General features: G+C 45.8%; 1 protein-coding gene and 1 long non-coding RNA gene across 3 annotated transcripts; both read right to left on the reverse strand.

Moving 5' to 3' along the window:
* Positions 1-1,881: 1,881 nt before the first annotated feature.
* LOC133951507 (uncharacterized) lies at positions 1,882-5,029 on the reverse strand. 2 transcript variants are annotated; one of them, XR_009920463.1, is made up of 3 exons: positions 4,787-5,029; positions 4,485-4,564; positions 1,882-2,548 (listed from the first exon to the last, which is right to left on the reverse strand). It is a non-coding gene; the product is annotated as an uncharacterized LOC133951507 (long non-coding RNA). The 2 variants fall into 2 exon arrangements; XR_009920462.1 differs by lacking the exon at positions 4,485-4,564.
* Positions 5,030-7,789: 2,760 nt separating this feature from the next.
* On the reverse strand, positions 7,790-10,731 carry LOC133951504 (lysophosphatidic acid receptor 6-like). The gene is made up of 2 exons (XM_062385494.1): positions 10,207-10,731; positions 7,790-9,866 (listed from the first exon to the last, which is right to left on the reverse strand). The coding sequence occupies exon 2, from the start codon at positions 9,863-9,865 to the stop codon at positions 8,780-8,782; it is 1,086 nt and encodes a 361-aa protein (XP_062241478.1). The 5' UTR covers position 9,866; positions 10,207-10,731; the 3' UTR covers positions 7,790-8,779.
* Between the last annotated feature and the right edge of the window lie 6,135 nt (positions 10,732-16,866).

Raw genomic sequence — 16,866 nt, forward strand, 5'->3', positions numbered from 1 at the left:
TGTTTAGAGGTCGTGAGGTCAAAGTGGAGATTCAACTTTTATGCTAAATCACTTTCTAAGATTAGTCCTCCTTAGAGGAGCCTGCGAGGCCCATGTGCAGAACCGCCAACCTGCGATCTCAGAGGTGAGAGTTCCTGTGTTACCACGCCACTTGTGTTTTTGTTGATGAGCGGGAGAGTGAGCCAAACCACAGCGTGTCACACCTTCGGTATCTGCTCTGAGTCACAGCAAGGGTTGCATCTGCAGGCCTCGGCTTGCACCTCTAATCTGAACCACTTCATTGATTTTCTACATCCTGCTCATCCCGGGGACCTGATAGCAAACAATCAAGTGACTTCCCCGATTCACAGAGGTGCTATAGTTTTGGTCTTTCTGGGAAATAGGGCCGCACACCTCATCTCATTCCCCTTTGTGTGTGTGTGTGTGTGTGTGTGTGTGTGTGTGTGTGTGTGTGTCGCAGTGCCTGTTTTGGATGGCTGCTTTCTGAGCTTCACTCAGGAAGAGCCGTACAGATGTGAGCTGACCCAGCGATCTCTGCCTCGCCACCGATGCTCAGTCCGATCTGCTCTGAACGGTGGAACTTTAGCTTTTTCACATTTCCACCTCAACTATCAGCTAAAGTTTCAGCACAAGTTTTTTAGTGGCGGCTGACGGCCTCGCTGCAGAAAACAATGAAACCTGCCACTCCGACTCGCCCAGTATAGAGAAGTGTATCATGGGGAGCAGCTCTTCCTGTTAATAACAAAACACTCTGTGGTCGAGAGTCTCTTTGCAACTATAAATATGGGAGCTGTCATTGTTATGATTATTTCAGGCCCTCTGCAGTGACCCTCCATTGTCTGCTGCCAGGGTTATGTTGCTCTGTATCAGACAATGGAGACTGGTGTGGCCGAGCAGGGTTTTGCACAATTCATCAGCCGCTTCAAAGTGAAAAAAGGTCAGGAACGGTTAAATTTGGATCCTGCCTCATGTGGGACCGTGGCGGTCGTCATGCACTTTTGAAAAAAGGGGCTGCCATTGTGTGTGGCTCCGAGGTGCCGGGCCACTCCACCTTCACACAGGGTCCAAGGCTCCGCCGGCCCGTTCACGTGCCGTCCATCCCCCCGAGCCAACAAGAGATCGATACCAGGCGAGAGCTGAAGATGTTTCCTCTCGTGGACCTGGATCTGAAATCAGCTGCTCAACACTTTTTGATTTGGTTGACGCAAGAATGACATTGTTCCACACAAGTGCATTTACATGTCAAAGTTATGATTTTGATATTTTCATCACTTGATTTGTGCACACTGATCAGAGAGAGATATGTGACAGCGTTCTTTATTCTTGTTCCTCTTTTTTCTATGAATCATCTCCAGAAATAGAGTTGTGGTTTTTTAAGAGAGTGTTAGTTGTTGCAACGGTTGCAACAACTAAAACTCGATGCCAGGATTTTGAAACAGAAGGTTTAGTTTGAAAAATAACAGCAGCAAAAGATTTTCGACTCTTGTCTATCGATGAAGGATAGAGTTTTAAAAAGATAAACAAAAGCCTTCAAACTCAGTGGTTATGTATATAAAAGCAATTTTTTTTATCTTCCTTTAAATCATAGTTTTTTTTTCAATATTCTTTGACGATTAGGATGCTCCTGATAAGATGCTGGTTTATCTTTTTTACTATCATTCATAATTTATGAATATGGACAGATATGTGTATGTATGTATTTCATTCGAGCTTGACAAAGACACCAGAGAGTCTGACCTCCATCGATCGATAACAAGTTAATGGTTGATGTTTTTATCAGCCACGTGGACTCTGAGCACAGATGCTGTTCTGTGTTGGTGTGTGAGTGTTAGAGACGTGTTATTAAAGGACCATAGTAAATAGGCTTCATGCTCTGGGCCGTTTACTATATCACACACTTTATATTATTGTTGCCAACAGTGCTGCAGTGTTTCAGATGTTCTCACTTATTTTCCTCAAGGCCAACGGCTTCAACTCATCCTCACGTGGAATTGAAAATCGTTTCAAGACCGATTGCGTCACAGTGACACGACTCGATTGTTTCTTTTCGATTGGTCCTTCAACCCCCGGCTGACGCAGCGTCCTTCCACCTGGGAGAATCGAAGGCCTTCCCAGGATTCATTGTGCTTCAGTGACGAGCCGTTATTCAAAGAGGTGACGGTGCCGGCAATCAACGAGACATCCGATGCTTGAGCATCATGCTTCAGCTAAACTGAGCAGGAGCCGATGTCAGAAAACTATATTCACTAAAGCTTTAACAGCGATAAGGGTGATGGCATCTGTAGCCTCCAGTCAAAGATGGGGGGGGGAGACGCACTAACTAATCATGTGTTGCATGCATGGGCTTTGTCCGAAATCATTCACCAATCACTATATCGTAAGATGGCCATTTAGTGAATCTCTTCACTCCCTATATACTCTTTGTTTTCCATAATGCATCTGGAGAAATAGTGTAAAGCCGATGGTGACTAACCGAGCGATGTGTCCCATCATGCATTGCACTCGTGGAAGAGAGACGAGAGGCGAGAGGCAGCAGGAACAGTCCGACCTGTCGAACACAGGTAAATAAAAGCAAAGCATCAAAACACAACATAACACAAACTGAGACAAACAACTTTATCTCTACGTTTAAAGACGACCATTAAATGAATAGAGATTTGATATTGACGTTACTGTTATTGTACGTCGTAATCCTGCGACAATGACGTCATCACAGGTGCAGAGGAGTGTCTGAAAGCATTTCTATTCTTTTCCCGATGTGATCACTGTAACAAGTGGGTGATTTCAGACACAGTCGTCATCTCTCTGTGAGATTCCTCCAGCAGCTCTCCCTGCCCCACGATCCTCGACCTCTCGTGGTTCCTCCTGCCTCCACCACATCGTTCCCTCTGACTCGGTGTGAAATATCTCTGACATGCGGCCACTTACAAAATCGGGTTGCAGAGTAAAAACCTGTGTGGAAAACACCATTTCCACATCCATGCCCGGTTTGGCAATCCGTCGACAGCTGCCCTGTGAGCGTATGAGATGATGAAAGATATGGCAGCTCCCCAAATGTGAAGCCAAAACATCTAGATCGCCCCCTAGTGGTGGTCGTAAACTCCCTCCCCTATGTTAGCAGATTGGACAGGGGTCAAACTCAAAGGGGTTTGTGCCATTTTCTGTAGTTCTTCACCCACTGACAAGATTCTTATAAATTTGGTTTTAATTATTTACATGATGCTTTAAAAATGGGATGAAAATGTGAGTATCGTTTGACCGACCGACACAGCGTCTCAGAGGGTTTACCCCCCTGGTGGCCAGACTGACTATAGCCCATGGTGTATATGCTCGCTCTTGTTTATATGGTCAATGAATTCAACAGTCGGTCCAGTCTTACACGCCGCCCCTTTAACTGATCAGCAAGCTTCTCCTGCTCGATGGTCCCACTGCTGGAAGAGGAGTTATCTCGGTCTTATCTGTTTACGGAGCTAATTGTGTGGTTTGTTTTATGGAGATAAACCTCTCTGGTATCAATGAGCCACGTCCTTCACTCCCTGAGGCGACGCTATCAAGGAATTAGGTCTTCTCTCCGTGACCCTGATCCAACAGGATGTGGGGGTCACATTTCACCATCTTTACGTTTGAGTAGGAACTTGCAATGTTCCCCCGGTCGCCCCCCCCAAAAAAAAAAAAAAAACGCATAGAGTAAACAGCAAAGATTATTGAATTTGTCTCGCAGCTGTGGGTTTTTTTCCGGACAAGGGCTGGGTTGAGCAGATGAGGACGTCTCGTCTCCCTGGAATTGAACAGTGATTTAAAGGAGACCGGATCCTGCGGAGGAGGAGGCGCAGAAGAAGAGAGGTATTGTGTGGTCGGCCTGAAATTCCTCATGGGGAGAACGCTGACCTAAAGGCTGACCTGTGAGCGTCAGCTTTTATGTGTGGATGTGCTGTGGACTGTGTTACGGGCATTTGTTCATAAGTCTGGGCCGTAGTACTAAGCGGGGCCCGGGTATCACTAATACCACCTCGTGCTTAGTGGAGCCGCTGTGTTAAACCTGAGCCGCATCAACTTGTCCTGATTAAGATCTTTAGTTACAGAATTCACATATTTACCACAGAATCTAGATTACATCTTTCAAATGCTTCAGGGACTTTTTGTCTTTTCATGTGGGACATGTTGCGGCTCAGAGCCCAATGACCCATGATCTCTCATGAGACTGTCAGTCACACCAGTGGGTCGTCCTCTCCTGTTAGAAGCTGTAGCTACAACAGAGGATTAATGTCTTCACAGAGGCTGCTCGGACATTGTGTGAAGCATCAGGAGCCTCCAGAGGAAGCTGAGGAAACCCCGACCGGTCCCATCAAGCCGAACACGCCTCATCATAAAGGGCTGGCTGTAATAGGCCACAATGCTCACTGAGGTGAAACTCTCCGAGGCAGTAGAGTGTGTAGAGTGTTTGTGTGTGTGTGTGTGTGTGTGTGTGTGTGTCTGCAGCCTACTGTATTGGGTGGTTAGAGACAACCTCCTGTGTACAGGGCATTAGTAAAGACGGGCGTTTCTGGGTTATCTACCTGTTGTCCTGAAATAAAAAGATACACAACAGTATGTGTCACATGTGAGTATTTTATCGTAATTCCCGGCAGAGAATGGATTTATGAGAACCGCCCACGCCACCCCAGCTTCCCAGGTCGTCCTGGGACTTGTGGACCTGGGATGAGCGTGTCAACACTTTCATTGATGTCCTCACACCCGTTTGTACTACAGTACCATAACAATGCACAAACAATGTCCGATTTCTTACCTCAAGGTAAATAAGCTTGTGGTCAGGGGAGAGAAGAACAATGGCCGCCGCTGTCTCCACGCACTCTTTGTGGAATGTGGTGAAAATGTCCCCGTTACGGCTGCAGGGACGAGATCAGCGTGACCTTTCCCTGTCTGTCCTCCGGAACACGCCGGACGCTTCACATGCCGCACACTGGATTTTCTAAACATGACCCCAAATGAACGAAGTGCTTTATCAACACGCCTCTGCTTATGCTTCCCGTTTGATTCCGCACACGTTATGCAACCACGGGCTGATCTGGTCAAACAACCCCCCCCCCCCCCCGCCCCCCGCTCCACTGGACTGATAAGGCCTGTTTACGGTCCGAGGCGACAGGGAGTTGGGGAGGATTACATGTGACCGTTGGTGCGGTTATTTAGTTTACCTCCCTCCATGCAGACGCTGAGCTCATTCCACCGCTGGTTATTAGTTCAGTGCTGCCCCTGATTTCAGGAGGAGTGAGGCTGTTGTGCTAACACGGGCAAACCCACATCCTGCAAAATGATTACTTAACACAATGTTCTGTCTCATGCATTGTGTACTTTTTATTGCCTCCTCCTTTTTCCCCCAGTCAGTCTTCTAAGATGTCCCCCCCCCCCCCCCCCCCCCGGAGAGTGGCAGCAGGGTTCTTTTTTATAGAGCGATAATAATACCAAAATATAAAAATCAAAGCGGGACTGTAAACACCAGAGATGTGGAGTGTGATTCTGTGGGGAAATAGAGCAGATATGAAAATGGGCCCTGCCTACATTAGTGTAATAACAGCTATTTCCTTTATCCTGTGAGCCGAGCGGAGATAAATGGTTGATTATCCTCTGCAGACCCCCCCCCCCCAGTGGATCCATTTAGCAGCTCCCCTTGGTTATATATCATCAATCCTAGGGTGAGGGGCCTCACCCCAATCTCACCCCACCCAATCTCCTCTTCCCCTGAAAGCACACACACACAGACACACGTACACAAACACACACACACACACACCCACACACACACCCACACACACACACACACACACACACTGAGGTCCCTGTCAATGCCCTGGCAGAAATTGCTCCTGACAAGTGTTCTCAACACGCCAGAGGATCGCCGGTCAGTTGCGACTGACAGAACTTCAAAGCAGCCATTAAGAGGTTCATTGGAGAAAACATGTTCTCTTCACCACGAGGGAAACAGGAACCTGAAGCTATGAGTTCAAGGCTCCTGTTTGTCTGAGGATCGCACACACGGCCCGGATCTCGACAAAACAGACAAAACCCTGGTGTTGTTTTGTGCGACCTCGAAGGGATCCGGCAGTCATGTGAAAACGACTTATTAATATTACATGTCCCTAGAGGTTGATTCATGCGATTTAAGCAGATTAAACAATTTAATTTCAAACCTGAATCTTGGAGGTTTGATAGTTTACTCATGTGAAAATGTGGTATCTTCTCCATGTTCATTTTCACAACTGTGGGACTTAGTAGAGCACAAACCTTAAAACCACTTAAATTCAGTCAAGCTGCACCACATTTCACACACTCAGATGTTATTTCCCTGTATAAACCAGATTAGTTTCATCACTGGAATGTTAAAGGAAGTAATTAAAAGGACATCAAAATGTTTGAGGTTCTTCCCCCAACCGATACCATTTCCCACCACTAAGTTTCATGGTCATCAGCACGTTTTAATGTAATATTGCTCATAAACCTACTGACCAACAAAACCAAATCGATCCGTCATCTGAGATCACCAGAGCAATGCAGAGCAGAATGTTTGCATCGGAGACCAGTGCTGCGTCTGTGTTTTCTCACCACGCAGGCTGCTGGGCCGCAGAGGTCAGGCTGATTAGATAACTGTTGTGTATGCAGTGGAGCCTGCTGGGCTCAGGTGAGGGGTCCGACCCCTGACACCATGTTCTTATACAACCAGTGAGTTGTGTACACAGCTTCATGTTCTTGACATTAAGCAAACGCACAACATGGGAACAAAAAATGAAAAAAGTTAGACATCGAAATGGGAATTCCATCTTTCAGTGACCTTTCTCTCAGATGACAACACTCATACAGTTATTCCTTATCCTCAGTGATTTGTGGTTATTCTCTGGAAATGAGTCATTACTACTATTGCTATTACTCAGTTCTACTTCTCGATGTTTACCTAATGTCATCATGTACTACACAGAGGAAGACGCCACTTGAAGACGGCATGAACCGCGTCGGCGTCTCAATCATACTTGTTTGTTTTCATAGCAGGCCGGCTCTCTGACCCCCGTCCTTGACTCGCTCACACGGCCTCAGAAGCAGAGTTATAGGTGGAGTGTGTGAACAAAGCGCCGCCGCCTGACTCTCAGGTTATGTCAATAAAGTCAAGAGCGCCATGTGCTTTCTGTTATTCGCCCTCACGCTGTGCTGACTCCTCACTGATGCCACATCACTTGGATGTATTATGTATATATTTGTCCGCAGCGGGAGGAATATTTCACACATCTGTTTCTCCTGTAAACCGCAAAAAGGATTTTTTTTCCTGAGATTTCACTTCAGTGCTGTTCTTTGGGCATAGGACGGACAAACAGTCCCCGTGGGAGACATTTGAATGGAGTAGATCCATATTTGTATCGGATGTGCAGCAAATTGCACACACTTATAAATAAATATCAATACCTTAAACATAAAGAAAAGGTTGAAAACCCCTTTCCCTCCCTGACTCTGCCCCCTGATCCAGATCCACACAAAGATTTAAAGACGTCCTCCTTGGGTCATGCCCCCCCCCCCCCCCCCCCCACTCCTCTATGTAATTCCATGTAAATCAGTTGAGTAGCTTTTGTGTAATCCTGCTAACTAACACACAAACGCAGATGTTAACCTCCTTGTCTGTCGGACAGGGCTGTGCTGCATCGTGCAGCTGCACTGACCAGACTGTCGGTTATTAAAACACACAGTGTCCTTGTTGGGGGGAGAAAAACAAAATTTATCAGGACGATAAAAAACAGGAATTCCTATCTCAGTTAAAGTTAAACAGACATGACGCTGTGTTAAAGCTGCTCTCTTTGTTTAAAATAAATCACTGCTGCAGAAAGACGGTTCTTATCCGACCACGTTCACATCCAAACTATGTATTTAACGGATTAAACTGTGAAGAGTCTGTTTCTCTCACTTCCATTAACAAGGACTTCCTCTTCTCCCTCGCTGTTTGCCACACAGGAAGCTCAAGCACAGAGACTTTCTACTTCCACTTCTTTGCCTCCTCATTCACATGCAGTTGAATTGTCGTATTGTGTTGAAATCCCCAGTCTTCACGTGCTTTGTATAAGTCAACGTATTTGTGTCCCTGTGACAAACTGGCAATCTCCTCATTCAAAAGAAAAACATGTTTCATTAGTTTTAGACAGTACATGACTTTTATTCATTACTGTGGCATGAGTGCAGTATGTGGAAATCCATGTCAGTGCATTTAATGGCAATCAACAGTCTACAATGAAATGCAAAGAAGGCACTTCTGTGACCTACTTGTAATTCACAACAACAAAAAACAACACACAACACAGCCCTGTAACACTTAAAAGCTTGATATATCTTTTCTGTTAATTTAATAAAGACACTACTCTAAAGTTAGCACCACAGCTCACCATGGAAGTGTACAGATATACAGGCACATGGAGCTTTCAGTATCATAACCCTCCTGCTGTCCAGTGATCACATTCCCTTCCAGGTCACCGGCAGAGTAATTGCGCTTAACACAATTTCCACAGGAAAAGGGGAATTAATAATAAATAAGTATTAAATCCACAGAAGCGAACAAAGGGTCAGGTGTCAGTAGCACTGCAGAGCAGGGTCTGTCAGTGACAGGTCCGAATATTTGCCCTGAGATGAGAAATAAGATAATACTTCTTTGGCAGGTGCTTGATAAAGCACTTATCCATTCCTGTGGTGTCGTGTGTTGGTTTGTTTTTCTCTGGAAACGTTTTTTTAATACCTGAGTGCAACAACACCCAGATCACACAGAAGACTCGTTGTGAAAGACTTTAGCTTTTAGATTCCTCAGGCTGTGCTGCAGGGTGGAGCTGGTCTCTGACTGCAGCGCCTCGGAGAACTTGGCGTCATACGAGCGCCCGGCCACCGACTTCCTCTTGATGGAGTTCTGGATGGTCTCTGAGGTGAAGTAGTAAACAATGGGGTCGAAGCAGCAGTTGGACACAGCGATGCAGAGGGCCACCGGGTAGATGGTCCGAACCACGGACTCCGCCGAGCAGCCTTCTAAAGTTTTGGTCCGGACCAGAGAGTAGAAGACCAAGTTGACATTGTAGGGGATGAAGCAGAAACAAAAGATGAAGAGGTGAACGATGATCATGCGCAGGATCTTTGTTTTGTTCAGCTTCCCCCCGCGGCTGATGGTCTCGGGCTGACGCAGCGTCTGCAGCACCATGATGGAGCAGCAGAAGTTGAGCAGCAGCGGAATCATGAAGCCCACTAACTCTATGAATATCACCATCTTGGACAGATGAGCTTTCCACTGCTTGGACGAGAAGTTCTCGAAGCAGGCGGTCTTGTTGTCCACCATGGAGGTGGACTGCAGCAGGAACCCCGTGGGGAGGCTCCCCGACAGCACCAGCACCCACACGGCGACGCACACTATCTTTGCGTTGCGTTTAGTCCTGAGCGTCCTTGAGCGAAAGGGGTGCACGATGGCCAGGAAGCGGTCCACGCTGATGCAGGTGAGGAAGAGCATGCTGCCGTACATGTTGGTGTAGAACAGCGAGACGGACACCTTGCACAGCGTGCTCCCAAAGGGCCAGTTCCTGTTGATGAAGTAGAAGACCCTCAGCGGCAGCGTGAAGACGAACAGCAGGTCCGACACCACCAGGTTCATCATGTAGGTGGTGGTCTCGTTCCTCAGCTTCAGGGTGCAGGTGAAGATGTAGATGGCCACGGCGTTGGTGATGAGTCCCACCACGAACACGATGCTGAACACCGCGCTGTACAGAGGGTATTTGAACTCATCGTTCCTGCTGCAGTTGGCCGAGTGATTCCCAGCCCAGGACGAGGTGGAGCTGCCAGGGAGGAGTGTCGTAGTGTTGAACATTCTGAAAGAGTGGAGGGATGAGGGGTGTCTGTTAGGAAATGGCTTTATAATGAAAAGGCCGCCCCACAAGGCGAAGAATCCACCATGAATGGAGAGAAAGGCACAGGACAGTCTCAGAACAGAAAGACACTCAGGCCGTCAGCACAAAGATTTCTCCTCCAACTCAACCACATGATCCCCCCCCACCCCCCCCCGTCTTGATGTAGTTATTTTGGGGGTAACCTCATGTTGAAGAGACCCCTCCCTGGGGACAGAGCTCCAGGCTGGTGCGTTCTCCCCTCCCCCTGCTTTATCTCTCCACCCGGCTTCACCCCACGAGTTGAAGGCTGAGCTTTACTTACTCAGAGGAATCAGCCACACGAATGTCCACAGCTCAGTCAGGGAGTCTCCAGCCACAGCAAGCCGAGGGAGCGACGATGGGGATGGAACCTCCACAGGGTCATGGTCCGTGTGGAAATATCTTCATGGCATTATCCCTCCTCTTTGTCAGCTCTCAATCTGGGGGGTTTCTTTTTGTCCTTTTCAGCTCCTTGTCCTCAGCTGTCTGCCTCGCGTCCTGAACACCATCCACAAGGCTTGTCCTCCCAGCCCCCCCCTCCTCCCCCCCAGGAGCAGGAGTGAAGCTGCAGTTGAACTCCTGCTTGGCTGAGTCTTCAGAGTTTCCTGTTTCCCCTCCTCTCTCTCCTTCTCTCTCTCCCTCTGTTTGTCTGACCGGCTGAGACACTCAGTATCTACAGCTCTCTCCCTCTCTCTCTTCCTCTCTCTCTCTCTCTCTCTCTCTCTCTCTGACAGCCTCAGGGATTTTGCTCTGCACGCATCTCACTCAGGCCCAGTTCCTTCTTCTCCTTTGTGCCTCTGTGGCAGACAGGTTTTGTGCTGTGAGTTGGAGAGGCAGCAGTGGTAACTCCTCCCTCTGCCCCGGGTCCAACTCCTCCTCCTCCTCCTCCTCCTCCTTTGTCTGCCCTGGCAGTTAACGAATCAGACAAACAATTCATCAAGTCTCCACAATGTGCTCAGCAGATCCTGATGCATTAAAAAACAAGCAGTTTGAAGTGATCTCGTTTCAGCAGCAAGTGAGCAAATAATGTGCTTCAGGTTGCAATATGAAGGGACAACTTAATGTAGGTTCCAAACAAACAAAAAAACATCTTTACGACATTTTTATTTTTATCAAATTGAGTATTAAGTGTTCAGAGTTCTTCTCAACACTTAATACTATTTACCTTTCTGTATTCTATGTGTACCCTTTGAAATACATTTATAAACGCTTATAACTTTTCCCTGTTTTCACATTTTAGTTGTTTTTTTATATGTCATAAGTTTTAAACGTTGTATATTTGTGTTTATACTGTATATGTGGATAATTAATGAAGTTTACATGAAATGATGTTACAAAAAATATATCACAATGTTACAGAAAGTGGAAATTCTACTTTATTTCTCCTGTGAGTCACGTCCCACACGTCCCACACCTCCACAGATTTCCTCATATTCAATTGAGTATTTCTTTGCGTAAGCAGGCTGACGAAATGAATGCAGATAACAAAAGTGACTTCCTTTTTGGAGGAAAATATACATTTACATGTCAAGCTTCACCAAGGAGGTCACGTAGTTTCCACGTGTTTGTTTTATTTGTGAACAGAACTACGGAAAAAACACTGAACAGATTAACACCAAACTACTTTACATTTTGGCACGGATCGGTAAACAGGGGTAGATCCAGGATGTCCCCCCCACCCCCACCCCCCCGCAAATACTTCACAGATCTTGATGAAACAACAAGCCCAAACAGAAAGAAACCAAAATATGTTTCTTTCTGTTTGGGCTTGTTGGAAGTATATGCTCTACTGAGTGACACTCTATAGAATATCTATTTATTTTATCCATTCTAGTTACTTTGCAGATCAAGTTATGAAACTTTATAAAAACCTATCGTCTGAACACAGTGAACTGCTGTGGGTTGTATCTTCCTCATTATACCTAACTTATGTTCTAAAATTGACACAGGCCCCTTCTATTTGCATCACAGCTGCTTTTACTTCGTTTTTCTACTCACACTTTTCTACGTACTTTGACTCTAGTGAGCTTGTTGTGCTACTGTACAGCCTGACAGATGAAAAATGATTCAACAAATTGAGGTAAACCAGTTTGTTTTAATGAGTTGCTGGTTGACCTGTTTTGCCTTCATCAGTCAAGATGTCACAGGAGACGCAGGAGGTCAAAAGTGCCTGAGACAGTCAATAAAACCCTTCAGTGGCCTGAGGTGACGGCCTCCGCAGGTCTGCTGGGAGGTGCAGTGGGAATTGAACTGTCTCCTGATGCTTTTGACTCCTTGCGTGGGCCGCCGCTCTGCGTCAGAGAAGAACAGCGTTTTCTTCTGAAGGGGACACGAGACAGAACAGAGCACTTTCTCTATTCAGTGGTTTCTCGGCCGCCCCTTGTCAGTGCGTGGCCACAAGCTTTCTCCTCACGGCGCCGCGTGAGGGTCGCATTCAACTTCTCCCTTTAATAGAAAAGCTTCACTTGGCGGTCAGCAAAAAAAAAAAAAAAAAAAAAAGAACACACTGGGGCTTTTGTGGAGGGTGAAGTAGCTTAGCAGGGAGGAATGTGAAGTTTATAAATAATTAATCTGAGACAACTTGAAAGATCTCTCTGCTTTTTGGTCGGCAGTTAGGCGAGGGAACACTGAAATGTGTGTGAATGTATTAGTGTTGGGTGGTTGTCACCTTTTCAAATAGGAAGTGCACCACACAAATGGGGGTTTCCCGGCAGCTAATCAATGCTTTTTTGGCAAATTAAGTGTTTTTCTGCCAAATTGTCCCTTTGAAGCTCACATTTTGAAAACAGCCATGCAAATTAACAGCATTTGCCGTGTTGCTTTTGAATGTTTTTGCCGTTTGGACGAGACTCCACCGATACAAACATGTGCGTTCTCGTTCAGCAGCATTTCACGCTAATCCAGAGATGGTTGATTTTTCACGACTTCACAGAGATAGCCAACAATAGCCAAACAAATGAAGGAACAAATCTTCGCCGGGGGGAATCAAAGAGACAGTGGGTGTTTAACAGCCAGTGTGCGCCCTCTCTTTGTCCGTCCACCACAAAACAATCACCATCAAGGCTGGGGCGAAGCGCTCGGAGAAAACAGAAAAACCTGTGCTATTGTCTTTGACTCGCAAAACAGTTCCATGCGGCACATAAAAACAAGCTCTTCACATGCAAGTATGTGGTTACTAAACAAAACTCATGTGCCTTGAAATCCCTGGACTGTTACATTTCTCACAATGACAGGAAGCAGTCTGGCATCCCCCAAGGCCGGGAGCAAAGGCTTTTTGAATACCAGAGTGAAATGCAGGAGAAAAAGATAAAGGGTGACATCACGCTGCTGGGGGGGCGGGGGGGGGGGGGGGGGGGGCATCGTCAATGGACGGAGACGGATTACAGATGTGATGACGAGTCCGGATTTTGCAATCCGTGTTGTAAATGTGACTTAATGTGGATTTAAACTTGCGAAACTTACTGTAAGAGATTAAGATCTCAGGTGACTGGGCATGCTGAGTAATGATGGATAGATAGATAGACAGACAGACAGACAGACAGACAGGCAGACAGACAGACAGACAGACAGACAGACAGACAGACAGACAGACAGACAGACAGACAGACAGACAGACAGACAGACAGAGTAATGATGGACAGAAAGACAGACAGACAGACTAATGATGGACAGACAGACAGACAGACAGACAGACAGACAGACAGACAGACAGACAGACAGACAGACAGACAGACAGACAGACAGACAGACAGATGGAATGTGTGATTTGGCAGAATGACACCGTGTTGAAGAGCCTTGGAGCCTGATTCTCTGATGTTCCCCATGGAAGCAGAAGAGACTTCATGAATGTTGTTCTGGCAGCGACATACAAACCAACATTAATGAAAACAAGTGGAGGCAGCAGAACCCTGCAGAGCAGCACATGAAGCCCCGAGGCTCAGGAAGCGTTCCAGAGCTGCCACAGCTTAAAAAAATCTCAGGGAGTGGTGACCAGAGGCCCGACTCCAACCACACACAACTTTCTGAGGGAATAACAACATGGGAAATATAAGAAACAGGGTTTTATGTAAGAGGAAAACGAAAGAATGAGAATGGACACTTCATTTTCTCACGCCTCTATTTTTAAACCTTGGTGCACGTACATTTTAATCTGGAAATGAAAACCAAAATAGGGTCTTGACATTTAAAATAAGATAACCACGAGTCTTTGCTGTGGGTATTTGAAAGCCTGTATGTGTGTGGGGGCTCCCCCACACGGCCCTATCAGCTGAAGGCTTTGTAAAACAAACAGTGCCCACCCACAAACCCTTCGCCCTCCCCACACCGGACTGAATGTACTGTCATTTAAAATAAAAAAAAAGGGGGTTTTATCAACTCAGTGTCAACAGTGTTGAGCCAAAGCCCCCCCCCCCCCCCCCCCCGCCTGCTCAGTCAGTTTGATGGAATTAAACCACAAGCCTTTGTTTGATTAAAAGACTTCAACTATCAACTGAATGATCAAAGTGTTGAGATTTGTGTGTTTGCGTGACTCAGTACCGACAGTATCTGTGACCGTAAGCAAGCAGACACTGAAAACTCAGAATAAGTGTGAGGGAGAGTGTCCAGGTTTCTGGCATCAAAGGCCTGAACACCGAGGTTCACCAGAAAGACACCAAGTCGAGCGCAAACCCTGAAATTGAATGAGGCTGCACTTAATTTCACAAACTCATATCGGCGTTATTTGGGTTATAACCCTATAACCCAAATAACACCTTATCTCACTATGTAAAAGAAAGTTTCTCTGACTCATCCTTCCTCATAAATGTGGGGAAAATACGTCCGGTAGTTTTTGCCATAATCTTGCTTACAAAAAAAAAATATACAAACCAAGTAACAAACAAACAGAAGCTAAAGGTAAAAAAACTCTGAAAACCTCTGCTTTCATTCCCCTTTTTTGGTTTAAGCTGAATTCCATATGAAAACATTGCATTTTCCCATTTCACCATCTAACTACATGTTGATACTACAGTCTAAAATCCCAGAAGAGCCGACCATGAGTCCAGTGATCAGATTCTGTCCTGAGGATTATTTAAAAATAAGAAGCTAAGCTGCGTGCTTCAAGTCAATTCTGAGGCTGAGTCAATCCAGCCCTCACGGGTTCATCAGAAACTCGGAGGCAGGAAACTCAAAAAAAAAAGGTGAAGTACATCTTTGCACGTTATTCAGCAAGCGACGGGCCTGTTGACAGGATGTGGTTCCATCACTATAATCTGGTATGGACACCAACCAGCAGCTGTGATAACTCCACGGCAGCCACAAGCCGGTGCTACCACCTGAGAAACGTGCCGCAGCAAAATATCAAATACACAAAGTACATCTCTCTGCAACTAAGCCAACAATTTGCTGTCCACACAAATATCAACTCAGAGGCTGGTGCTTTGTTTCTTAGCTCCGATAAACTAGGAAAAATAAAGCTGGCAGACAATATGAAAGAGTGACTCATGATGGCTTTATTACATTATGGAATATAATGTGTAATCAGGTTATAGAAGATTATCAGCTGCCCAATTTGCCCCCCCCCCCCTTCCTCGACCTGCTCCAACATGTAAATGTTTCTAGTTGCTGCAGCTTTTACTTCCCTTCAAGTTTACAAGGAGAATCAAGGAGAGTCATTGTCATTGAATTCAATTGTAATTTCGGCCTTATATTTTGGGGAAATGGCGCCAGGAGGTTTCGCATGTGGCACAGCGCCAGTGGCCGTTGGCAGCTGTGTGCATTTCCTCATTTCCACGTGAACCCGTTTGTGTCAACTCTGTTTAGAATAAAATTCTTATCCAAATAATGTCTTATCTCGAATGGCTGCCAAATCTGCAAATACCAATACAAGGCCCCTACGGCTGCAGGGGGAAACCTTATGAGGAGAAATGAAATATATCAGTTCTCTTATGTCATATAGTATTTTTGTAATAAAGGAAATAAAATGCCCTGTTGGTTTTCCTTGATGTATTTGTGTATAAGACAATACCTTTTCCTCAATTGGAAGCTCAGTCACCAGGGAACATTACACCGAAGCCATACGCTCATGAATTTTGGGAGTAGCCATGAGCTAGAGCCCAGTAAGTGAATTATCGTCTGCGAGCTGCTGATCTGGCTTTCATCACAATGTGCCTGACCCTCACAAGGCCTCTAATGTTTAGCTTCAGCTGAGCCTCTATCAAGATATAAAAATCTGTTTTCTGTGAGACTTATCTCGAATGTTGACTGTGAACTTGTTCTGACAACAGCCTTTAACTTCCTGCGACCAAAATCACACAGAATGATGTGAAACTGTGAAGTTGCACATCAGGACACAAACGTAGAATTACGAGAGCTTCGACTTCCAGGGAGATGTTCAAACTATACATGACGTTTTTCACATTTATCATTAGTCAATTTAAATTGGATAAGACTATTACACACGTTTTTTAAACAGGAGATTTTGCAAGCTTCATTTGCCTGCGGTTAACGAATAGAAAGTGGTTCTCTCAGTTGGATATGCATGGTTCAGTTAAAGCAGCATTCAGTCGAGCGCCGAGTTAATCTTTCAGAGAAGGCATTAGATATCAGGAGGCAGGTGTGAAAACAACAACGTGTGCTCTGCAGGAGTTCAGCACAGAGATGCACGAGTATGAAAACAAATTCAAGTGCTACACAGTCTAGGTCAGGGGTTCCCAGGGGTCCTTGAGGGGGTTGCAGGGGGTCCATGGAAAAGGAGGAACCTTTATTTTCAATATAGTTCCATCCATATCTAACACACTGACTATTTTGGTCCTGAATTTCATACACAAGAAAAAAAAATGTCACTCAGAAGAATGTACGAACATGGATGTCTTTATGGAGCAATGCATTGATGGATGGTTTTAATAAGGACGTCACAAAGTTGTTTCAAAAGTCCAAAAGTGTGTTATTTGGTTACAAACAACAA

The sequence above is a fragment of the Platichthys flesus genome, chromosome 4 (assembly GCF_949316205.1).
Source record: "Platichthys flesus chromosome 4, fPlaFle2.1, whole genome shotgun sequence".
Lineage (NCBI taxonomy): Eukaryota > Metazoa > Chordata > Actinopteri > Pleuronectiformes > Pleuronectidae > Platichthys > Platichthys flesus.

Bases quoted from the DNA above. Each gene is read 5' to 3' on its own strand.
- LOC133951504 (XM_062385494.1), bottom strand. From the start codon at position 9,865: ATGTTCAACACTACGACACTCCTCCCTGGCAGCTCCACCTCGTCCTGG.